General features: G+C 61.8%; 3 protein-coding genes across 5 annotated transcripts; 2 read left to right on the forward strand and 1 right to left on the reverse strand.

The window, feature by feature from the left end:
* Window positions 1-3,037: 3,037 nt before the first annotated feature.
* On the reverse strand, window positions 3,038-7,846 carry FGR (FGR proto-oncogene, Src family tyrosine kinase; the record flags this gene model as incomplete). Of its 3 annotated transcripts, none has more annotated exons than XM_079545980.1 (11): window positions 3,038-3,246; window positions 3,332-3,463; window positions 4,912-5,065; window positions 5,140-5,216; window positions 5,369-5,548; window positions 5,969-6,124; window positions 6,715-6,864; window positions 6,934-7,037; window positions 7,155-7,253; window positions 7,405-7,507; window positions 7,609-7,846. In XM_079545980.1, the coding sequence occupies 11 exons, from the start codon at window positions 7,844-7,846 to the stop codon at window positions 3,038-3,040; spliced, it is 1,602 nt and encodes a 533-aa protein (XP_079402106.1). The 3 variants fall into 3 exon arrangements, with proteins under 3 accessions (XP_079402106.1, XP_079402105.1, XP_079402107.1); XM_079545979.1 differs by lacking the exon at window positions 5,969-6,124 and adding an exon at window positions 6,226-6,390; XM_079545981.1 differs by lacking the exon at window positions 5,969-6,124.
* A 5,316-nt stretch (window positions 7,847-13,162) lies between these two features.
* On the forward strand, window positions 13,163-17,268 carry LOC306954804 (digestive cysteine proteinase 1-like; the record flags this gene model as incomplete). Its single annotated transcript, XM_079545977.1, has 11 exons — window positions 13,163-13,217; window positions 13,792-13,851; window positions 14,084-14,176; window positions 14,278-14,450; window positions 14,987-15,230; window positions 15,305-15,500; window positions 15,586-15,779; window positions 15,873-15,964; window positions 16,040-16,201; window positions 16,663-16,852; window positions 17,081-17,268. The coding sequence occupies 11 exons, from the start codon at window positions 13,163-13,165 to the stop codon at window positions 17,266-17,268; spliced, it is 1,647 nt and encodes a 548-aa protein (XP_079402103.1).
* A 1,242-nt stretch (window positions 17,269-18,510) lies between these two features.
* Window positions 18,511-21,941, forward strand: LOC306954805 (digestive cysteine proteinase 1-like; the record flags this gene model as incomplete). The annotated part of the gene is made up of 11 exons (XM_079545978.1): window positions 18,511-18,559; window positions 18,885-18,944; window positions 19,034-19,126; window positions 19,212-19,384; window positions 19,594-19,834; window positions 20,329-20,530; window positions 20,610-20,803; window positions 20,897-20,988; window positions 21,064-21,225; window positions 21,424-21,613; window positions 21,754-21,941. 11 exons carry the CDS (start codon window positions 18,511-18,513, stop codon window positions 21,939-21,941), a joined length of 1,644 nt encoding a protein of 547 aa, XP_079402104.1.
* Between the last annotated feature and the right edge of the window lie 2,803 nt (window positions 21,942-24,744).

The following is a 24,744-nucleotide window of genomic DNA, read 5'->3' on the forward strand; positions in this document are numbered from 1 at the left end:
CTTTGCAGGGATGTGGGAGCTGCCTCTGGAGAGCACTGCGGGTTCCGCAGCTCCAGTTGAGGCTGGGGGCTTCCGGCTGTGAGGCCATCCTGATTTTGCCCCCATCACCACAGCGGAAGAGACTCAACCACCCCCGAAATGGCAGAGCAGGGCGTTCCCCAGGCAGTGAAACCACCCCGGGTTTGGCTCAGCTGCCAACACTGCTGAGAGTCACCCGGCTGAGCACCGCTCCCCCCCGGCACCCCACAGCCCCAAACATCCCCGTGCTTTGCTTCGCTCCCCACATCCCACCTCACGCCCCCAATCCCTCCCCATCGACCGGGGCCGTGAGGCTGGAGAGCTGAAGCTGTGGGGAGAGGTGGGGACAGGGAGGCCACGTCATTAACGCAGGCAGGAGGCGAGCAGCTGCGCACAGCCTGGCGTGCTCCCCAGCTGCGGTCACAGGCCGGTGCGTGGCTGTTCCTCCACTCCATCCATGGAAAAACACGTCCCCTCCCAGCGCCTGCTGCTGAGCCGTGGGGCGACTGCAGATGGGTCCCTCCGTGCCTCGGTTTCCCCCGTGGGCACGGCTCCCATAGTGCTGGAGCAGCGCTGCTGCACCCGGCCAAGCCTCGCGTTGCGTTCTTGGCCACTCTCCACCGTTGTCTGGTCATCGCCTCCGCAGGGACGCAGATCTGCTCCATGACCTGGGAGCACTGTGTTCTGCCGTCCCTGGGGAGCTCAGCTCTTAAGGGGACGAAGCCACCCCCACCCCCAGTGCTGCGCTGGGTGGGGAAGGATCCTTCCCAGCGGCTCTCGGCGGCGACAGCTTTGGGTGAGGGTCCCCATGGTGGGGGTTGGTGGCAGCTCCGTCGTGCCAGGGCTGCAGTGTTGGCCATCTGCAGCCATCTCACACCTGCGCCCATCGCTTGGCACGGCGTGGGCAGCCTTGGTCCAACCCAACACCCCCCCCTCTCAGCCCAGAGCAGGGCGGCACATCCAGGAGGTCCAGGGGAGATGGCGACCCTGAGGAACACTGGGGAGACACGGCGCCACGCTTCCGTGGGACGTGGGGACAGGAGGTGACGCTGAGCTCTTTTCCTTCCCCTCCAGAAGATGCCACAGGGGTCTGGGCGGCGGGGAGGGGTCACCTCATAGCCCCCATCTGGATGCTGTGCTCTGCCCTCCCCACCCCGGGGCTGGTGGCTGTCCCTCCACCCACCGCTCACCGCTCGATGGAGCATGGCATTAACATCAAATCGATGCCCTCCCCACAGCCTGCAGCCACGCTGGGCCACACTGCGCCCTTTAACCCCTTCACTGCCAAGTGAGGCTGCTTCTGTTAGGGCTGAGCTGCAGACGGGCTCTGCCCAGCACTGCCAAGGTGCTGCGGGCACCTCGCTTCATTTAGGGGTGCGCCAGGCCCCCTTGCAAGCAGGGCCTGCAACAGGATTAGAAAAGGACAACCCAGCTGTCGCTGTGGGGATGAGGGACGCATCCTTTGGGTGCACCGTTTGCTCCCAGCAAGCAGGTTTGGGATGCTGGGTGTGCGTGCATGCACGCAGCGAGTAGCAGGGCGTGCAAACATGCAGACACATGCAGGCGTGTGCACGGAGGTAAGGCAGCACCTTGCATGCACACGCACACACCGACTGCGCTCTGCACAGCCAGCCCGGGGCCAGGCAGCACGCGTGCATGGCATCACATGTGCACAGTGCAGGCAGTGAGAGCTGGGGGCAAAGCAGGCAGCTGGGGGTTGGAGGCACTGCACTGCAGGGTGCAGACATGGCTGTGGGTGTCGTGTGGTGACCCGGGAGACGAGAGGCGCACGGAGATGGCAGCACGGCCCCAACCCCCAGCCCTGAGCCCCCCATGTGGGGCCGAGCCCAGGCCCCTTCCATCAGTGCTGGGGAATTCATTAGCGGCCACAGCTGGGCCCTGTGGGGGGGCTGAGCTGCAGGGGAAATTAACCCCTTCCTCCCCAGACTCACACGTGGGCCCCCCCCCCTCTGCCCTCACACAAGGGTCCCCCACAGGTAGGGCCAGAAGGACCCAGCCCCCCCCCCCCACGCTTGTTAGAAAGGTTTTTATTTCTCTCTATTTACAGATTGAATTAAAAAAAAAAAAAAATTAACAACAAAACCTTCCCATCCCCTTCCCCCAGCATCCCTGAGGGGGGGGGGAGGTGGGGGCACAGCCTGAGTGCACAGCTCTGCCCCCATTGTAGGGGGCTCCTGGCCATAAGGAGGGCCCCCCGAACCCCCCAGTGCCACCACATTCACTTTGTGCCCCGTGTTCCCCCACTGCTCCCCCCCCCCTCCCCAATTAATGCTCGCTGCGGGGATTTGGGGGTTTGAGATGAGCCCCTGTAGGCACTATGGGGGTGAACCTGCCCCACGCTCCCCTCCTCCCCGTTCCCAAATAAGGCAATGGGGCCCCAAGAAGCAGCCCCTGAGACAGACCTGCCCTGGGTCCCCCCAGCCCCCCTTCTGTCCCTCCTTCAGTGCAGCAGCAGTTTATGGCTTTCAGGATTTTGGTTCTGCTTTGAGGAGAAGAAAGCAGCGGGTGAGGCAAGGAGCAGCCCCTCTCTCTCTCTCCCTCCCCCCATTATAGGGGTCTCTGAGGGGGAGATGGCTGCTGGGGGGGGGGGGGGGTTATAAATTAAAGACAGTATTAGGAGGGGGGGTGAGATGACCTTCCCCAGGATTTGGGGTCTGAACCCCGCAGCTGCACAGAGCTGAGCTGGGTGGTGAGATGGGGAGGGGGCACCCTCAGGACACCTGTGTGCTGGATGGGGGGGGGGGGGGGGCACATTCCTCCCCCATCCAAAGCACTTCTCAGGTTCAAAGCTGGCTGTGAAGGCAATGAGAGAGGTGCTGGGGGAGGGGGGCACAGCTGGGCACGGCGCAGCCCCCTGAGTCCAAACTCCTTGTGCAAAGCCCCCCAAGGGCACCCTCTGCACAGCCTCAAAGGCACTCACAGGGGATGAAGGCGATGAGAGCAACAAACCCCCTGCAGAAAGGGGAGGATCGGCCCCCCCAGCCCTCCTAACGTGGGGTCACTGGTTGTCCCCAGGCTGGTACTGGGGCTCAGTGGCTGTGAAGTAATCCTCGAGGAAGGACTGAAGGTACTCAAAGGTGGGACGCTCCTCGGGCTCCCTCTTCCAGCACTGCATCATCACGTCGTGCAGGGATGGGGGGCAGCCACCCGGGCACTGCATGCGGTAACCCCGCTCCACCTGCTCCAGCACCTCCCTGTTGTTCATCCCTGTGAGACACGGGACACCCCATTGCCATGGGGAAGCGGCAGTGGGGAAGCTGAGGCACTTGGGGGGGTGTGGATGGGGCCGTACCTGGGTAGGGCACCCGGCCTTTGGTCACCAGCTCCGTCAGCAGGATGCCGAAGGACCAGACATCTGACTTGATGGTGAACTTCCCAAAGAGGGCTGCCTCTGGGGCTGTCCACTTAATGGGGAATTTGGCACCTGCAGGGGTGATGGGAAGCAGGTGAGTCCTGGCTGGGCACCCCGAGGCACCTGCCCCCCCCTGGGGTACCCCACACCTGCAGCACTGGCACTGGGATGTCCAACATATGGGGAGCTGTGCACTGAGAGGATCTTGATACCCGGCACCCAGGTAACCCTTCACTCAGGGTATCCATCAGCCAGAGTGCACACAACCCAGGGTTCCCATAACCTGGGGTACCCACCATCCATAGTTCCTATAACCCAGGGTACACCCTTCATATAGGGTCCCCATAACCTGGGATATCCATCACTTGGGCAACCCATCACTTGGGGTCCCCATGACCTGGGGTACCCATAACCCAGGGTACCAACCACTTGGGGTACCCATAATTTAAGGTCCCCCATAACCCAGGGTAGCCAGCACTTGGACAACCCACCACTTGGGATATCCATAACCCAGGGCACCAGTAACACAGGGTGCCAGTCACTTGAGGAATACCCATCACTTTGGTACTCCTCACTTGGGGTCCCCACCAGCTGTAGTTCCCATAACCTATGTTACCCATAACCTGGGGTACCCATCACTTAAGATAGCCATCACTTGGCGTACCCACAAACTGAGGTACCTATAACCCAGAGTACCCAAAACTTGGGCAACCCAACACTTGGACAACCCATTACTTGGGATATCCATAACCTGCAACCCAGGATACCAATCACTTGAGGTACCCACAGACTCAGATACTCCTAACTTAGGGTACCCATAAATTGGGGTGCCTATAACCCAGGGTACCCAACATTTGGACAACCCAACGCTTGGACAACCCAACACTTGGACAACCCAACACTTGGACAACCCAACGCTTGGACAACCCAACACTTGGACAACCCAATGCTTGGACAACCCAACATTTGGACAACCCAACGCTTGGACAACCCAACACTTGGACAACCCAACATTTGGACAACCCAATGCTTGGACAACCCAACACTTGGACAACCCAACACTTGGACAACCCAACATTTGGACAACCCAACATTTGGACAACCCAACGCTTGGACAACCCAATGCTTGGACAACCCAACATTTAGACAACCCAACGCTTGGACAACCCAACACTTGGACAACCCAACGCTTGGACAACCCAACACTTGGACAACCCAACATTTGGACAACCCAACGCTTGGAAAACCCAACATTTGGACAACCCAACACTTGGACAACCTAATGCTTGGGATATCCATAACCCAGGATATCTGTAAACCAGGATCCCAGTCGCTTGGTGTACCTATAAACCCGACTACCCATCACTTGGGTACCCATAGCTTCGGGTACCCATCACTTGGACTACCCATCATCCATGGGTCCCATCACCCAAGGCTTCCAAGCACCAGCTGTGACCAGGACGCAGCACACTGGGGGCAGGACAGCCACCCCCACCGCAGCAGCCCAGCCGTGGGCTCACCCTGCCGTGCCGTGTACTCGTTGTCCTCGATGAGGCGGGCGAGGCCGAAGTCGGCAATCTTGCACACCAGGTTGTCGCCCACCAGGATGTTGGCAGCACGCAGGTCCCGGTGGATGTAGTTCATCCGCTCGATGTAAGCCATGCCCGCGGCGATCTGCGGGTGGGGAAGCCGTGAGGACCCCCCCCCTGCACTGGGTGCAGCCCCTATGGCTCACCCCAAACCAATACCTGTGCAGCCATGTCCACCAGCTGGGGCAGCTTCAAGTAGCGACCGTCCCCGTCCTTTAGGAAGTCCAGCAAGCTGCCTGTGGGCAGAGGGTGGCGCTGGGAGTGCTGTGCCCCCCCGGGGATGCCCACCCCCATAGGGACGCAGCCCTTGGACCAGGTCCCTGCGCACCTCAGCCGTGCTGGGTGATGCCCATGGGAGAGCAGCTCTGCAGGTGCTGTCGTCCCTCACCTTGGCTCATGAACTCGGTGACGATGTAGATGGGTTCCTCTGACACCACGGCGTAGAGCTGCACCAGCTTGTCGTGCCGCAGCCTCTTCATGATCTGAGCTTCCTCCAGGAAGGCCTCGGGGGACATGGTGCCTGGCTTCAGTGTCTTCACTGCCACCTTGGTGGTGCCGTTCCACGTCCCTGAGTTGGGGACAGGGGGTCACCTGGAGCCTTGGGGACAGCCGGCCCTGATGGGGCCAGGAGGGAGGGGTGCAAGGGTGCAGCAGTGCATGGGTGCATGGATGGATGGATGGATGGAGGGATGGATGGATGGGTGCATGGGTGCACGGACGGATGGAGGGATGGATGGGTGCATGGGTGCATGGACGGATGGAGGGACGACTTGAGGGCATCAGGGCAGGGCAAGAAAGGTCCGTGATATCATCATACCCAACCCAGGGCAAGGAGTCTTCCTCACTTCCACACCAGGCACCCACGGGCTCAGCTAACAGCAGCCTTACCCCATTCCCCATCCATCCACACCGCAGTGATGCCGGGGTCTCCCCTATGGTGGGCACCTGCCGTGGCACCGGGCTCTGCCTGCCCCCAGCCCCCCCTTACCCATCCACACGTCTCCAAAACATCCCATGCCGAGCTTCTTGTCCAGGCTGATGGACTCCCGCTCTATCTCCCAGGCGTCCTTAGCTAATCCCAGGGTCTGAGGCTTCATAGCGGGGCACGCTCGGGTTAGCTGATGGCACAACCCATCGTTGCACTCTGCAGGGGTGCAGGGAGGGGGGGCGGGGGAGGGAAGGGAGGCAGGGGATGGCATGGGATGAAGGCAGCATGCACAGCGAGGGGGGGAACGCGGGCCCTACCCATCCACACTTCCCCGAACTGCCCGTTGCCCAGCTTCTGCAGCAGCTGCAGGGACTCGCGGGGGATCTCCCACACGTCTTTGGTTTTGACCGACAGGTCGGCCAGCTTTGGGGTCCCTTTGGGGCACGGCACGGCCAGGCGGCAGCACAGCCCGGCCGCCCGCTCTGCGCACCGAGGGGGCAGGCATCAGCAAGGAGGGGGGGATCCGTGCCATCGCCCCCCACCCCCGTAGAGCTGCACTCACCCCTGTGACGTGCGTGGGATGCTCCCCCCATAGGGCCATCCCTGCATCCCTACCAACCCCACCGACACCCACCCAGACCTGGGGGCCATTTACCTGCTCCGGAGAGGTTGGGTGCTCCTTCCCAACAGAGGACTGCGCACACCTGGGGGTCCCCCTCCTTCTCCAGTTACACCCAGTTAGCCAACCAGCTGGGGGTCCCATCACCCCTTCTTCCCCCCCCCCAGCCCTCCCCACCTACATATACCTATGTAGTGCTGCACCAGCTGCTGGATGGTGTCAAACTGTGCCCGGGTGGTGATGTAGTAACCCCCGCTGTCCAGCTTACGGATCTTATAGTGCTTCACGTGGTCGCCCTTGGCCTCATCCCAGTCCCGGATGGAGAGGGAGTAGGCGCCTACATAGGGCAGAAGTCAGGAGTGGGGACAGGGGGGACGCAGGCCCGGCCCCATTGCTGTCCCCATACCTTTTGTTGTCTCGCTCTCACGGATGAGGAAGGTGCCCCTGCAGTTGCCGTGGCACAGGAGCTGCCGCTCTGCATCCTTGCGCCCGATCTTTCCAAAGTACCACCTGCCAGGGGCTGCTGTCACCCAAGGGTGCTTTGGGTCCCCTCACCAGCACCGCAGCCCCACGTTGCCGTCACTGCAGCACTGCCAGGGGTGCCCACCCCCCGCCCCAAATACTCACTCCTCTGCCTGGATGGAGTCCACGGGGGCCACGTAGTTGCTGGGGATGTAACCCGTGGCACCTGAGCTCAGTGACCGTGCCTCCCACCAGTCACCCTCGCTGGGACAGAGGGACAGACAGTGAGGAGGAGGGATGGACAGACGGACCTGCCTGCCCTGCGCATCCCTTCCCCACACACAGCACCACAACCCCCCCCCCCAACCCTGCTCTGCTGAGACCGGCCAGCTCGTGACACGCGTCGGGAGCTCACGTGTTGTTGATGATGTGGAATTTCTCCCCTTTCTGGAAGCTCAGATCATCCTCCGTCCTGGCCTCGTAGTCATACAGGGCAATGAAGAGCGTCACACCCCCACCTATGGGACACAGTGGGGGGTAGAGGGGACACGGCTGAGCCCACCCCACCCGGCACCCATGGGTGCAGCCCACCCCCATCGCCAACACGCGCCCCACTGACCCGTGATGCTGCTGTGTGCCTGCAGCGTGTTGCAGGGGTAGAAGCTCGGCCCTGAGAAGGGTGCAGGGGAGGGCACGGCTGCAGCGTGGAAGTTGTTGAAGTCAGGGATGTGGGTGAAGGCACCGCTGAGCTGCGTGGGGTCGGGGTCGTACTGGGAGGGCGGGTGAGCGGGGGTCACCGTGCTGCTCCCCCCCTGCCCCTTGCCGGACATCTTCTCCTTGCAGTGCACACAGCCCATCCTGGCACGGCCTGTGGGACAGATGGACACAGCGCTGTGCCACCCCCCAAGACCCCCAGCCCCTGCCCAGCCCTGGTGGGGGGCTTTGTGTCCCCCCAGCACCCACTGGTGCTGCCACCCATGGTGTCTCCACTCACTGTGACAGCTCCTCGGGTCACTTCAGCTGCTCCATGTCAGCTCGGGGAAGAGAGGCACCTGCAGGCATTGGGAGAGGCATCAGGCGGAGGGCAGAGCCCTGTGTGGGGGCTGCAATACCCCTACATGGGGCTGCAGTGCCCCTGCATAGCCTAACCCAACCCTGCATGGCTGAAATACCCCCACGCTGGCTGCAATATCTGTGCAGCACCACTGCATGGGCTGCAACAACACCGCGTGGGCTGCAACACTCTGCACGGACTTCCATGCCCCTCCATGAGCTGCAACACCCCTCCACGGCCTAAAACACCTCTGTGTGGGTTAACAGAACCCGACACAGCTAAAAAACCTCACGTGGGCTGCAATACCCCCACAAGGGCTCTGCTGCATCTCCAGGAGCCCTGCACAGGATGCAATCCTCCTACAAAGGCTGCAAGGTCTCTGCAACAGCCCTGCAGGAGCTGAAGCACTTCTGCGTGTGCTGAAACCACATCCCGTCGTGTCCCCAGCGAACCGAGCAGCTCTGTCCGAGCAGAGGGGCTGGAGGGAGCAGGGCAGGGTGACACAGAGCCCCCAGCTTTGTCCCCAGAGCTGCCACGGGTCGGGTGGCTGCGGGAGGAAGGGCTCCCTGTGGTTGTGGCCGTGCTTCTCCATCCGGAGCCGCGCAGCATCTGTGAGGAGGAGGAGGGCTCCTGGTGGGGACAGCTGTGTCCCCAGCACTGGCGCCACCTCCTCCGGGTGCACGGGGTTGGGGTTGGGGGCTCACAGCCTGCAGCATGGCAGTGCCATGGTGGGATGGGGGCTGCGGTCCTGCTGCAGGGGTGGGAGAGCCTGGAGCGGTGGTGGTGGAGAGCGGGGTTCCCCCATCGCAGCATCTGATTCTCCCTTCCCTCTCTTGGCAGAAGGGTTTCAGAACACCAAGCAGAAGCAGAGCTGGCTCTCCTCATCCACTTCCTAAACCAACGGGGGCTGCTGCTGACGGGGCAGCGTTGCCAAACCCAAAGTGCTTGGCTGCTCTTTGGGGCTTCCTCCTGCAGACACGGGATCAGCGTTTCGACTGACAAACCCCCACCATGGGAAGCCCCCTCCCCTTCACAGCAGCTTCCCATTTCACTCCACGTCTGCACCGAACTGACAGATTCCAGGGTCAGCGGAGGCGAAAGACAAACTTGCAGGAAAGCACCAACCCCCCAAAATCCCCGCACTCGCAGGGCTGCCCCGCAGCATCGCACCCACCCCAAAGCTCAGCCCCCCAAACAGCTCCCTGCTCCCATCCTTGGGGAGGGGATGCGCTCATCCCTGTGCCCCACAGCCACGTGTTGGCACCTGGCCCTGCAGCAGATGGCCACCGAGCCCTTCCTGGCAGCCCCACCTGCCCCAGTGCCATCGTGCTGCCAGCGCCGTGCCCTCCATCACCCCCAGCACCACGGGTCAGCATCGTCACCACTTCCCATCCATCTGCTCCGATTTCCAGGGCCTGATGGCACGGGGAGCTTCTGGGGTTGGATGGCTGCCGTCCCAAAGCTGCTCAGCCACACGGCCGCCAGCAGCGGGGGCGCACATGGGGTGCAGGGCCAGCCTCGGCCCCACGGTTTGATCACAGAATTGTGGGATCGTGGCACATCCTGAACAGGGGGGACCCACAGCGGGGTCACCCTGCATGTCACCCCATTGGCCTTGGGGACACCATGCAGGGTTCAGTCACGACCACAGGCTGCAGTGGGAGAAGGAATGGAGCCAAAGGTGCACAGCGTGGTGGCCTCAGCTCCTGGGAACGTGTGGGCAGCAGCAGGAGGAACCACGTCAGCCCCACAAGCACCTCCACCGGGGCAGGAGGAAGAGGCCAGCGAGTGCAGCAATGAGAAGGAGGAGGGGAGGAAGGGGAAGGAGCTGCAGCCTCTAAAGGAACCTCCTGGCCGGCACGGGCCCAGGCTTTGGGTTGGGAAATAGAGCAGGGATCCCAGCAGGGCTGAGCGGCAGCCCCCCAAGCTGCACGCTACCTCCATACCCCACACTCTCACGTCCTCCTGCATGGCCCTACAACCCAGAGGTGCTGGGCACCGTGACGCAGCCCAGCCTGGAGAAGAGGAACCAACCCTGCAGCACACAGCACCCACAGGGCCGGTGGTTCACAGCTCCCAGCCCCAATCCCAGCTGTGGGACCAGCACAGAGGGGCAGGTGGATGTGAAGAAGGGGAGGGGACGAGAGGATGTGGGGACAGCAGCAGAGATGGTGGGGTGGGATGAAGCCAGGATGCAACAGCAGGAGAGCATCGCCCAAGAGCAGCCATCCCAGCGGGGTGGTGGCAACGGGGACGTGGTGGTACCTCAATGGGGACATGGGGACAGTCCAGTGGGAATTTGGTGGGGCACAATGGGGACACGGTTGGAGGCAATGCATTCCACCCAAGTCCCTTCCCCTGCCCGTGCCTTTGTGAGGGCTGTGGAGGCTGCTGACCCCCATTCACCCAGTGTGCTCCCCAGGTAGCAGTGGGGCATTGCATCGCCCCCCCACAAATACCCCGGGGCAGAAGGCAATGAGACGAATCACCCCAAAGCCTTTGGCCCTGAGCAGACCCACCTGCCCTGCCCCATAGCTGGGGGTGCCCCTCGCCCCCCTCCCCAGAGGTGATGCCCGTCTCACAGCTGTGCCCCCACCTCCCAGCCCCACCGCTGGCAATGAGGGCAGGATTTCCGCTGGAAGAAGAGCAATTCCCGGATCCGAGGGGGCTGCAGAGGAGGGGGGAAGGCCCTGCCAGGGCTGCGAATACAATGTCCCGGGAGGAGCAGGGCGGGGAGGGAATTGTGCGGGCAGGAAGCGGCCAGTTCCTGCCCGGGACACACCGCGGGATGGGGGGCGCAGGAGAGGGGGGGGGGCACCCCACGTGTGAGGGCTGCGTGCACCCCCTGCTCCCAGCCCGGCTATTGGGGAGGGGGGGGTTCAGCACTGCGGGAGCGGCTAAGGGGAGCGGGTGCCCCCGAATTGGGGGGGGGGGCTCCCCATGCCCCCTCCTGTTCACGGTTGTCCCCGCGGCCGATCACTGCGGATGGGTGAGCTGGGGCTGACCGCCCCTTCCCGCAGGCAGCAGAAGTCGGGGGTCTCCTGCTCCCCCCCCCCCCCCCCCCCCCACACCTCCATCCTCACCGCAGGACTGCGGGAGCACTGACCCCCCCCCCCGCCCGGAACACACGCACACACCACCAATGGCAACACAGCCCCCATCCCTCATCGGCTGGGTGGGGGGCAGCTCACAGCCTCCCCCTAAAACACACAACCAGAGGATACAGACCCCCCCCATTCCCATAACACAAGAGGCGGCCGTGCCCCCCCACCTGCCCTCCCCTCACCCCGCGCTCCCTTCTTACCTTCAGCCCTCTTCGCATGGAGCCCCCGGAGCTGCACCCCGACCCCCCCCCCCCCCTCCACCGGGGCCGGGCACAGCGCTGCGGGGCACAGTGCGGGGAGAGGCGGAGCGGTGCGTGCCGTTCCCCCGGTGCCTCTGAGCGGCTCTATCCGCCGCGCTGAGCTTCCCCTCCCCTCCTCTCCTCTCCCCTCCCCTCCCCTCGCCCCCCCCCCCCCTTCTCCGAGATGATGCTTCGTTATAACAGCGCGGCGCCGGTCCGGGGGGACGCGGGGTGGTGGCACCGGGCTGTCCTGTGCTACTCGGGGTCTGTTTAATGCTTATAGGGGTTCTGGTGGGAAGGTCGCCCTCCCGCTCCCATCCTAAAGGAGGCGTGCGTAGGATCGGGGGGGCTGCGACCCTCTGGGACAGCATGGGGACACCGGGGCCACGGGCTGGAGTAAAAAGTCCCCTGCGGGTGGTGCATCCGACACCGGATCCTTATCTGAGGGACCGGTGGGAGGAACTCAACATCCAACAAACCTCGGCTGAGGCCTCCACACCCTGCTGGGACCCCGCGCCCTTCCCGCTGCCCCACTCCCTGCCCAGACCCCCACATCCTATCCAGATCCCCGCACCCCTCCCGGACCCCTCACCCTGCTCTCACCCCTCACCCAGTCCAGGCTCCCCATGAGGGTTCTGAGTTTGGGATCCTCCTTACAGAGGCAACTCTGAGTTTTGGTGATCGGAGCCCTGGAGCAGTGGGGTGGCGGTGGGGCGCACAGCTGACCTGGAGGAAGGCCGCTTGCCAAAAGCAAAACCTCCCCATCTAGAAATAAATAGCCTCTGTGGTTGGAGTGCAGCTCTGACCCCAGGGACAGGACGAGGGGCTGCTGGTATTTTTACCCCCGCCGCAGTTTCCTGCCATGGGGCCGTGCTTCCAAGGGGTGATGGTGCATGGGGACGGGATGGAGCTTCAGCCCAGAGCTGCTGCATCCCAGTTGGGCTGCTTTGGAGGATGGAGGCCCTTTGCTGTCCCTCCAGATACTTCCTCCCCCTTGTCTCCCTCCTTTCCACCCCCACCCCTCCAGTGCAGCTCACGGTGGCCTTTGCAGGGTGGCTGCTTTCCTGTGTGACACCAAGTCCAGCCCCAAAGCTCTTCCTGTTCTCACACTGGGTCACGGGCCCCCACCAGGATGGGGATGTGGCCGCACCACTCTGTCCTGAGGGGCTCAGCCCCCAGTGGGGACGAGACACCACAGGATGGTGACTGCTCACAATGGTCCCCTGCAGCACCATGAGCTTCCAGGCTGCTCCTGGACACACACCGCAGCCCCAGGTGCTCTCCTTTACACTGTGCCCATGAAGGAGCTCTGGTGCAGGATAAATGCAGCCAGCACAGGGGGACGGGGCAGCTCTGGGAGTTCCCAGCAGCATGTGGGGACCTCAGAGCCCTCGGGGGCAGGTAGGTGCACAAGGAGATGAGGGGCTTCTGCACGCTGCTGGAAGAGCATCTCCCACCCCACCTGCAGAATGGTGCCTCAGTTTCCCCCCCTCCAGCCCAATTCCCAAACTGTGGGGTCCAGGATGCCAGCATTTCCCTCTGCCCTGCAGCCCCCACCCCTGCAAGCCACTCCATAAGAGGGGTCCCAGTGCTCTCTGGTCCCCCAGTTTGTTTTGGCCGTGCCACCCATTCCCAGCCGGCACCCCGCAGCTCTCCCAGCACACAGCACCCCGCTGCCAGCCGGTCCCATGCACCACATGATTTCAGTTCTTTCCCTCCCCTGGGGAGGGCCCAGGTTTGGGCTTAAAGCCGAGCTCATCCCAGTGAGGAGCTGTGATGATGGGTGTGCTGGGCTGGCTCATGGCTGCCGCACTCGGCAGCTCTGTGCAGGGTGAGTCGGTGCCCTTTGGGGACACCCATGGGTGGGAGCTGGGTCTGGCATCTCCTCATTGCTGGGGGGGGGAGAAAGGGGTTTCCTGCATGCGTTGTGGGGTTTCCTAAATTCGAAGCCCTTAATGGAGAAGAGCTGCAGGGTGGCGAAGTGCTTTGGTAAGGGGGAAGTGTGAAAATAGGGCTGCATTGAGGCAGGCTGCTATAACTCCGGCTGGTTCCCTGTTTTGCAGTGAGGCAGGCAGGTTGCTGCCGGAAGCAAAGGGAGGGGAGAGGGGAGAGTGGAAGGGTCTGTGCCCCTCTGAGAGGGACCGTGCTCCCAGGTGCTTGGAACAGCTCACAGGGCTGCTGGCTCCATTGCTGCTCCCAGCATCCGCGGCACTGCCTGCCCAGGGCACAGTGGGGAGCCCCAGAGTTTGGGTGCAGCAGCAGCAGAGCCTTAGCAGATCCTGGAGAAGGTGTTGTGAAGGGGAAGGCAGCGGGGCGTGTTGGTGTGGGGTTGCACAAGCCCTAAGCTCCAAGCACGGCTCCAGCAGCCCCACAGACTGCGCTCACCCCACCGCTCTGCCTTGCAGGGCACGGCGATGCGCTCTCCCATCCGCACCCACACTTTGGCTCCGTCTACCACGTGCGAGGTAACGGCCCCACACCAGGACCCACAGCACCCTGCTCTGTGGGGGGAGAGGAGGGTGCTCAGAGCTGAGCCAATATGGGGGTGGTTCACTGCATGTGTTGGTGGGGGGACTGCAGGGATCTGCAGCTGGTTTTGGCTGCAGGACTGCATCCTCTGCGTCCTGTAGTGCATGCGGTGCGGTCAGGGCTTGGGGAGGGATGCCAGGTGCCGGGGCTGAGCTGGATGTCCTGCAGGGGTTATCAGTCTGCCCTATGCCGAAATCGAGGAGCCCTTTGAAGCCTGGTACAACCTGACGGGGAACAAGAGCCGGATCCAGTATTACGGGGGTAAGTGCTCAGGGTGCACCCATCTGTGCCGTGCTGCGCCTGTCCCTGTGCAGAAAGCTGAGGTGGGGTCGCCGTGCCTCAGTTTCCCCTGCCCGGCGCAGGGCAGGTGATCACATACCAGCTGGCTGGGGTGAAGCCCTACGGGATGCGCTACAAGATCACCCCTGAGACCACCGAGAAGGAGGTGAACGTTCGGAAATGCTTCCAGCTGCCCGGATCCAAAGAGGACGTGGTCAAAGCTCAGAGCGTCTTCCCCAGCTTGGATGGCTTCAAGGTGAGGGGTGGGAGGTGCCGGAGCCTGGAGCCGACCGCTGCCTGGAGCGTCCCTCGGGATGGGCGCTGCGCAATGCACCGATCCGTGCAGGGCGCTGGGCAGGCTGCGGCACATCCTGCACCCACGGGCTCAGGGAGGGTCATTTCCCCACCCGCACTGGGGCCGGACGCCCGACTCCTTTCCCAATCCTGAGAAATGCTGGGACGTGCCACAGCCCATGCAAATGCCGGCGTGTTGGGATGGCCTGGGCAAGTCGTTGCATGGCGGCTCTGCTCCTGATGTCCGCAGGCTCTGGGGCAGCACCAACAGCATCCTGTGTGGGGAACGTGAGAGACACAGCTGCTGGATCTGTCCCGGCAGTCTGGCACGGGTGCCCAAGGCAGTGTTGGGTGCCCAAAGCGACTTCGGGTGCCCAAAACAATGACGGGTGCCCAAAGCGAGGATGACGACCCAAAGAGACGTTGGGTGCCCAGGGAGTCATGAGTTTGGGGTCCATGCAGGGTTGGCACCCCAAACACCCATCCTCATCCCCCCAGTTCCTGCGGGAGGAGTATTACCAGGGCCGGTACTGCGCCGTGTGGCAGAACATCACCCGCTGGGAGCAGAAGAAGAACGTCTACACACTGTGGGTGACCAACTCCAGCTGTGGGGTGGCCCCGGTGCACTACGAGATGCGGGGCTACAACAGCCTGCTGGGCTCCCACTACGACAAGTATGAGATCTCCTACACAGAATTTGACAACAGCTTCCCTCCGTCCGTCTTTGACATCCCAGTGAACGGTGAGCGGGGCTGGGACCCCACCTCAGCGCCGGGGAGAACTTGGGCTGACGGCGTTCCCCTCATTGCACCCCAGAGACAAAGAAATGTGGGCTGCTGCCGGGAAGCGTGGCGGAGCACCGTGTGCTGGCAAATCCCATGGAGGATCTGGTGGGGCGGCACCGACCGTGGGCACACGCCGTGTTCCACCACTACCGCCGGCGCTTCGGGCGGCACTACGGCTCAGCACGGGAGCTGGAGCACCGGCAGCGCATCTTCGTGCACAACATGAGGTAAACGGGCACAGGGGGACCCACGGGGGAGACCCCCACCCTTCTGGGGACATGGTGGGCTGAGAGGTGCCACCCCCATCCCCAGGTTTGTGCACTCCAAGAACCGTGCCGCGCTCTCCTACTCGCTGGCGCTGAACCACCTGGCTGACCGCACGCCCCAGGAGATGGCTGCAATGCGGGGACGGCGCCGGAGCGGGGACCCCAACCATGGGCTGCCCTTCCCTGCTGAGCACTACGCTGGAATCATCCTGCCCGAGAGCCTGGACTGGAGGATGTACGGTAAGGAGGGACCCGGCCTGGCTGGGAGCATGGAGAGCCCTCACTCCTGCCTCGGTTTCCCTTCACACCCCATCGGTGTCCCGCTGTCCCCAGGCGCGGTGACCCCCGTGAAGGACCAGGCTGTCTGCGGGTCCTGCTGGAGCTTCGCCACCACGGGCGCCATGGAGGGGGCCCTCTTCCTCAAGGTGGGAGCGGGGACCCAACGCTTTGGGGTGGTCGGAGGGTTCCTGTCCCTGTCCCTACAGCGTGTCCCCCCACAGAGCGGCGTGCTGACCCCGCTGTCCCAACAAGTCCTCATCGACTGCTCCTGGGGCTTTGGGAACTACGCGTGTGATGGGGGTGAGGAGTGGAGAGCCTACGAGTGGATCAAGAAGCACGGCGGCATCGCCAGCACCGAGTCCTACGGCACCTACAAGGGGCAGGTGAGGGTGGCCCTGTGTCCCAGTTGGGTCCCCTGCTGTTGGGGGTCCCCGTGAGCCCTGCTTGGAGACGGTCCCCATCAGATGCTCACAGACTCTGGTGATGGGGAAACTACCCTAGGGCACGAGAGTCCCCATGGTTCCACGCAGGCTGAAGCCAAGCCCTGCGGCTCAGCCAGGTTTCATCACTGCCTCAATTTCTTTTCTTGCAAAACAGGGACGATGCTCCTCCGCCCATGGGAGTGTTGCATCCCCGCGGTGCAGGGATGGAGCAGGGCTGCCTGGGGACAAGGACAGGGCAGAGCGAGGGGGTTGGGTGCACTGTCTGGGACATTGGGCAGGAGGGGCTGAAGCAGGGATGCTGGCACATCCCCAACCCCACATCAGCTCCTGTGTCAGAGCAAGGGGCAGCCTTGCGAGGGGACGTGGGTGCCCCCGATGATGCAGCCCCACTGGTGCCACAGAACGGCTTGTGCCACTACAACCAGTCTGAGATGCTGGCCAAGATCACAGGCTACGTCAACGTCACCTCGGGCAACATCACAGCTGTCAAAACCGCCATCTACAAGCACGGCCCCGTGGCTGTCAGCATCGATGCCTCGCACAAGACCTTCTCCTTCTATTCCAATGGGATCTACTATGAGCCCAAGTGCGGTGAGTGGGGTGGCGTGCAGGGATTGGGGTTCTGGGGGCGATGCCAAGACTCCCAGCTCCCCCATCTTGCTGTTGAGTGGTTTTGGCAGGGCTGGAGGAGGTGAGCGGCCCCATATGGGAAGGTCAGGTTGGATGTTAGGAGAAATTCTGCGATCACAGATCACACAAATGATAAGCATCTCCAGGACCGCTTTCCCCACAAGACCATTTCCCTTGTTGTCCCTGCAGCAAACAAGCCGGGACAGCTGGACCACGCAGTGCTGGCTGTGGGCTATGGCGTGCTGCAGGGAGAGACCTACTGGCTCATCAAGAACTCCTGGTCCACCTACTGGGGCAACAATGGCTACATCCTCATGGCCATGAAGGACAACAACTGCGGTGTGGCCACCGAGGCCACCTACCCCATCCTGGCCTAAAACACCTCTCTGAGGGCAGAGCCTTTGGTGGTGCTCCCAGCACACATCCCTGGATCGGAACCTTCAGTGGGACCTCGTGGTGGAGGAGGAAGATGGGGACGTGGTGGGACAGGACAGTGGGGCGCTGGAAAAGCAGCCATAAGCTTGCCAATAAAGACCCTGGAAAAACACAATTTGGTTTCTATGGCAGGGATTCAGTTGGTGGCTGGCTGGCTCAGCACAGTTCCTTGCTCCAGCCCTGGGGGACCGCAGGGCCCTCCTGGGGAGGGGACAGTGGCATTTGCAGCATCTCAGCTGCCCACGGAGAGGCTCCTGCAGCCCTATCTTGAGGTGGAGCACAAACAACTGTAGGATTTCTGCTGAGCAGAGACATTCTTGATGCACAGGGGGAGCAGCCACCCTCTGCCCCAGTGCCTGGGCTGTGCTGGGGCCAGAGCGAGATGGTGGCACTCGGGGCAGCACTGTGTTTTCCACACCCTGGGGGGCTGCTCCCCTCTGTGGGGGTCTCTGCTGTACCCTCAGACCATTGCTCATTGGTGTGCAAAGGCAGAGCCTCTGCTCCTATAGGACTGGGGCATGTGGGGAACGCTGCAGCACAGAGGGCACCACCCACACGTGTCCCCAGCAGCCCTCCAGCACCCGGCTCCTATCTGCCTTGTTTGGGGTTCGCCGTCACCTTGGGCAGGGCTCCAGCTGGGTGTGCTGCAGGCAGGAGGGGTGAAGGCCACCACTGCAGGGACAGTGCTGCTCTGCTTGTCCGTGTAGCTCCTGAGATGTGATCTATATTTTCCTCCTTTTTTTTTCCTTTTTTTTTTTTTCAGTTAACTCCCATAACTGCAGCCCCTGGGTTTGTGCTGCTGGCTTATCCAAAGGGATGCGGGAATGCAAAGTCCCCATGGCTCCAGTGGGGACATTCTGCCAGGAGGGTGGGAGCACCCGAGGGGACTTTGCTTTCTTGCTCTCCTGGCGCAGCTGATGAGGTTCACCTGCAGCTCCTGCACTGCTGTAAGTGCTGCTGCAAGCTGCAGGCAGCAGAGCCTTGGGAGGGAGCACAGAGGTCCCCCCAGCCCCCCCCAATCCCTGGGTGCTCGTGGTGGGGCAATCCAAAGCCACCCCCTCCCCCCCCTTCCCATGGTCCCATCCTGGCTCTGGGAGGGCTGTGCCTGTTGGCTGCAGCCAGCTCCCTGCCCACCCAGTGCTCCTATTTAAGCAGGGCAGTGGGTGGGGGTGGGTGGGTGCAGGATGGGGGGCTGGGGGTGGTTGCTGGTGCTTAGGGCTGCAGTGCTGCTGGGTGAGCGCTCAATGTGAGCGGCGGGAGGGGAAGGGGTGATGACTGTGCCTTCTTCACGGGGAGATGTCCCTCGAGTGGTGCTGAGCTCTGCCTTGTCCCCATGCCAGGGAGGAGTGGGGACCCCTTCCCAGCTTCAGAATCCTCTGCCCTGAATGGGCGAAGTGGGAGCCCTGCTCTGCACCTCCCCTGCTCTGCCCCTTCTACCTGGGGTTTTATGCAGGCATTGAGCCAGGGACCAGCTCACCTGCCAGCCCTGCCCTTGGAGAGGTGGGCAAGCAGCGTTTTAAAGGGCTTTAAAAATTATTGCTTCCCTTTTCCTTTCCAGGAGCAGAGAGCGAAGCTCCTCCAGAGAGACCCACGTTTGGAGATGTCTATCATGTTGAAGGTACTGCTGGGGGGGTCCAGCACCTCTGGGTGCTGCTGAGTGGCTGCTGTGGGTGGGATCAGTGGGGTGACACCATGGGGTGCCCACAGGAGCCATCAGCCTGCCCTATGCCGAGATCAGGGAGCCCTTTGAAGCCTGGTACAACCTCACAGGGGAGAAGAGCCGCATCGAGTATTACGGCGGTGGGTGCAGAGAGCTCATGGCCTCCCCACGGAGCCACCCCAGTGCCAGCGCCACGGCTGGAACCCAGTGTTGTCCCATCCCCAGGCCAAGTGGTCACCTTCCAGTTCGGCTCCATGGGGCCTTTTGGTGCCAGCTTCAAGGTGACACCAGAGACCACGGAGACGGAGCTGAACGTCCGCAAATGTTTCCGCATCAACGGCACGGACGGGGATCTCATCGTCCCACAGAGCGTCTTCCCCAGCCTGGAGCACTTCAGGGTGAGCCCCGGGCATGGTGACTGGCAGTGAGACAGGGGAGGGGATGGGACAGCGATGGGCATGGTGGGTGCCACCAGAGCTCCCAGAGGGGGGCAGAAGTGGTTGGGAATGGGGCAAATGCGAGGCCAGGTCCAAGCCTGGCATTCTGCAGGGCACTGCGCAGCTGGGGGCGCGGTGGCACTGAGGTGTTGCTGACGTTCCGTGCCCAGCGGGTGCGGGAGGAGCAGTTCCACGGGCAGCCCTGCACTGTATGGCAGAACGTCTCCTACTGGGGCCATAAGAAGAACGTCTACACGCTGCGGGTGGGCAGCTCAATGCACGGCCCTGTGCCCCTGCATTATGAGGTGCGGGGCTACAACAGCCTGCTGGGCTCCCACTACGACAAATACGAGATCGAGTACAGCGCCTTCGGGCACCGCTTCGACCCCAGCATCTTCCAGCTCCCACACGGTGAGCCACCCCACAGCCCACAGCCCTCCTCCATCCCACAGGGGATGTGCCTGTGCGAAACACAGCTCTGCGTCCTCCTCTTGAACGTGCTTCAATGAAGTTGCATGCACCCTCTAATTTGGGGCAATAGGTTTAGGAGAAGGGGAGGGGGGAAATTAGGTGAAAATGATAACTAGTGATCCCAGTGTTGAGGAACCCTGTTTTGGTGCAGTGCAGGGATGCTCCAGCTCTGGTTGCAGATGCAGATCCCCCATGCAGACCCTTATAGAGGGCGGGCACTGGGCGCAGCTCCTGCATGCAGACCCCTATATAGGGTGGGCACTAGGCACAGACCCTGCATGCAGACTCCTATCGAGGGCAGGCACTGGGTGCACACCTTGCATGCATCTATATAGGGCAGGCACCCCATGGTCTGCAGGTGCCATACACCCTGCTGCGGGGTCAGGAGCTGCTGTCCATGCCCCGAGGCTGCAGCCCCGCTCCGTGCCCCATAGGTTTGCAGTGTGAGCAGTGGCCCACAGCCGGCCCCGAGCACCGCATCGTGGCCAACCCCATGCAGGAGTTTGTGGGGTCTGCCCCGGACACTGAGCACGTCCACCACCGCCTCTTCCATCACTATAAGGAGAGGTTTGGGAAGCGCTACAGCAGTGAGGAGGAGCACGAGCACCGCAAGAGAACCTTCATCCACAACATGCGGTGCGTATGGGGCGGCGGGTGGAGAGCCGGGGGCTCACAGGGGCTCCCCTGAACCCACAGCATCTCTCCCCATCCCCAGGTTTGTGCACTCCAAGAACCGTGCCACGCTCTCCTACTCGCTGGCGCTGAACCACCTGGCTGACCGCACGCCCCAGGAGATGGCTGCAATGCGGGGACGGCGCCGGAGTGGAGACCCCAACCATGGGCAGACCTCCTCCATGCAGCTCTACACCGGACTCATCCTGCCCGAGAGCCTGGACTGGAGGCTGTATGGTGAGGAGGGACCCGGCCTGGCTGGGAGCATGGAGAGCCCTCACTCCTGCCTCGGTTTCCCTTCACACCCCATCGGTGTCCCGCTGTCCCCAGGCGCGGTGACCCCCGTGAAGGACCAGGCTGTCTGCGGGTCCTGCTGGAGCTTCGCCACCACGGGCGCCATGGAGGGGGCCCTCTTCCTCAAGGTGGGAGCGGGGACCCAACGCTTTGGGGTGGTCGGAGGGTTCCTGTCCCTGTCCCTACAGCGTGTCCCCCCACAGAGCGGCGTGCTGACCCCGCTGTCCCAACAAGTCCTCATCGACTGCTCCTGGGGCTTTGGGAACTACGCGTGTGATGGGGGTGAGGAGTGGAGAGCCTACGAGTGGATCAAGAAGCACGGCGGTATCGCCAGCGCCGAGTCCTACGGGCCTTACCTGGGACAGGTGAGGGTGCTGGGGGTGCGCACACCCCATCCTCCCATCCAGGATATGAGGCGCAGGGAGAGGCTCCTCCAGATCCGCCATCATCTCTTTGTTGGCGGATGGCTGCTCCCCTTTGGTTTGGTTATTCTTTGCTGGGGTGGGTTGGATCCCCTATAAACCTGCCCTGGGCCATGATGTCAGCCCAATGTCCCCCCCCAGAATGGTTACTGCCACTACAACCAGTCGGAGCTGGTGGCCCCGCTCAGCGGCTACGTCACTGTGGAGCCAGGCAATGCTGAAGCTCTGAAAGCTGCGCTGTTCAAGCACGGCCCCGTAGCTGTCAACATCGATGCCTCACACAAGTCCTTCACCTTCTATGCCAACGGGGTCTACGAGGAGCCCCACTGTGGTGAGGGGGGTGGTGGAACCCGGTGGAGATGACGGAAATGAGGACGGATGGAGATGGGGATGATGGGGGTCGGTGGATAGGTGGCGATGGGGATGGGTGGAGACGGGCATGGGGATGTCTTTTTTCTGTTTTCCTCACAGGGAATGAGACGTCAGAGCTGGACCACGCAGTGCTGGCTGTGGGCTACGGCATCCTGCACGGCAAGAGCTACTGGCTCATCAAGAACTCCTGGTCCACCTACTGGGGCAACGATGGCTACATCCTCATGGCCATGAAGGACAACAACTGCGGCGTGGCCACTGCTGCCTCCCTCCCCATCCTGGCCTGATGGGACGATGGAGAGCCCCATGCAGGCACTGTCCCCACTGTGCCCCTCCTGTGAGAGGAAAGCAGAGGGACACGGGGCTCTGCGAGGTGGCTGTGGAGTGGAGGAGGGCAGCCCTACTGGGAGGGCAGACGATGCTCTGTGGAGGTACTTCATCAACACAGCAATAAACATCTATAGAGAAGCAACCCCATCCATCCTGCTGGCTGTGCTCTGTCACCCTTACACACCTGCGATGCCCATCCCCTACACCCGACGGCATCCCCCTGCATCTGTGCTCGTGCGTGGGCTGCATCCTCCCAAAATGGTGGCAGAGAGCAACAGCTACGCCCTCATTGTGCCCAGCAAATGGCCTGGGGAGCTGCTGTGCTCCCTCACCACGCAGCCACGTCCTTCCCTGATTGCTCCCGATTGAGGGTGGCAGGTCATAATATTTTCTTGTTTTCCTTCCCTTGTTCACCTGCTTATTTTACAATTTGCTGCACTGATTTCTGAAGTGGTCTTTAATCATTCCCAGCAGGGGTGCTGACTCGAATTCACGTCTGGGAGAGAAACGATCACCGTGCAGGAATAATGTGGTTTATTCCGTGGGAGTCTGGGTCTCCAGATCTTTGATTCTCTCGGCTGCAGTCAATAAAACACGCTTTGACTTTCAGGGAACCGTGACTTTCAGGCTCCCTTTGGATGGGTGATGCTGTGAATTTGCTGCTGAACACGCAGGAGGCTCTGGGAGCTGCAGGCTGTGCACCCCCAGAAGCATTTATCAGGAGCTGAAAATCTTGCATTTGTGGCAGTGGGGAAAGCAGAGGCTCCAAGTGGGGGTTGTTGAGCAGGGATGGGACTTTAAATTAAGGTCGGTTTGTTTTCTTTGGAAAAGGATTTAGGGATGGAGGTGTCTGAGAAGAGGTCTGCTGCTGCAGAACCGCCATCCCAGAGCAGTTCTGGGGGAAACGCCCTGGATTTGGTACTGGGTGGTGAAACAGAGCTGAGCTCGGTGTGCTTCGAAGGCAGCGAGTGCTGCCCTGTGCGTGAAACGTGATTTCACCTCCTCCATCCAGCCCCACAGCATTACCTGGTGCCTGTAACCGCACTGCTGCAGAAGCAAAAGGTGAGACGTGGGGTGGCAGGCTGTCCTTTGGCACCGTGGGTCCTCACACGCCCGGCCACGTGAGCACGCATGGCTGGGGAGCAGAGGGCTCTGAGCTTCTCCTCTCATCTCAGCAAGGAGCGTTTCCACTCTGCCAAGCCAGAAGAGGCAGAGCAGGACGTTGTGGTACACTTCCAGTAGGGCTGGCAGCCTCCTGGCTGCCCCTCTGTGACCCCAGGCCGTGCGCCACCACAGCGTCCCCACGACGAGGACACAAACCTGGGGGGGACGATCCCGGCTCCATGCTGGGCTCTGACCCACGCGCTCTGAGCCCTGTGCTGGCTGAGACATGGAGCGAGATGAAACAGCACAGCCCTCAAACAACACCCCTCCCACACTGCGAGGCTGTTTTGTTCCAGCAAAATGTGCATTCTGCGGGTGAGAGCATCCAGATCTGCAGGATCAATCTGTCCACACGTCCAGAAACTCGGGGCGGGCTGCGTCTGCCAAGGTAAACGATCCCTCGAGGGAGGGAGGTGGGGATTTCAGCTGGGTTTGCTTCGCGCCCTGCCCTGGGCTGTGCTGGATGCTGCATTTCCCTCCAGAGACAGCTGTGCTCCGGCACGGACCTCTGTGCAGCAATGCCAGGTGGCCACAAAACACTCTCCAGCCCCAAAGCTGGCTGCCTTTCAGCGCCGGATGAATTATCTGTGAAAACCTCTGGTGGCTCGCACAAAACAAGGTAATTATTCAGAAAGCAGGGGCACACGGAGAGAGCCAGCATCTGAAAATATTATCTGTGAGTGATTTAGAGAACCACAGGCAGAGTCGGAGAACAGCAGCTGGATCAAAGCGGGTTTGGCAATTCCTTGGCTCCCAGATGCTCCATCCGAGAGGGGCTGTCATGAACTCCCAGTTGGGGTCAGGGCTCCTCGGGTCGCTCTGCAGCCAGCAGGACATGTGTTGCACAGCCCTTTGGTTTTCTGATGACAAAGCGTACAATTCGGGGCAGAAAAGCTTGCTTTTGGCCACAGAAACCACAGCATTTGGGGGCACAAGCGATTGTGTCCAGAAAGACCTAAGTGATTGCAAGAGCTCTGCAAGACAGTTTGCTCAAAGCTGCTTTGCTGCTAACGAGGCTATGCTGGAAAATCACTGAGGCAGTGGCTTTTTAAACGTTTCTTCTTACACTTCCCTCAGTAGCAGCTTTACAAACCCTCTTCCTTAGCCAAACGTCCTTCCCTTGGCGACTGTGACGGCTCTGGCAGGTTTGTTGTTCTAAAACGAACCGCTCCTCTTGCTCAGCTCGAGAGATTCGCAACCCACCCCTCTCCCTCCACACTTTTCGGAGGTTTCATTCCTTGTAACGAACCGCTCGTGGCATTTACGTTTTCCAGGTGTGCTGTCAAACCCCTCCGGAAGTCCTCCTCCACTTCCACCCCATTTCCCTAAGAAACCATTCTCAGAGCATCCCAGCCCCCTGGGCAACGAGGAGGGTTTTGTTTCACGCTACCCACCGCCTCTGCCAAGCTCTGCCTTCTGCTCTCACCCACCGCTATTTCCCAATCACCATCCAGCACGCAGCACAGTGCAACAAATTTCATGAAATCAAGTATTTCTCCTACACACGGCATATTTGCCCGGTGATTATAACTAGTCCCCGAGGTAGCCAAGCACAGCAGAATTTCAGTTTAATATGCACACCCACGCAGCCTTGCT

This window comes from Tetrao urogallus (genome assembly GCF_951394365.1).
Source record: "Tetrao urogallus genome assembly, chromosome: 23".
NCBI classification, from domain to species: domain Eukaryota; kingdom Metazoa; phylum Chordata; class Aves; order Galliformes; family Phasianidae; genus Tetrao; species Tetrao urogallus.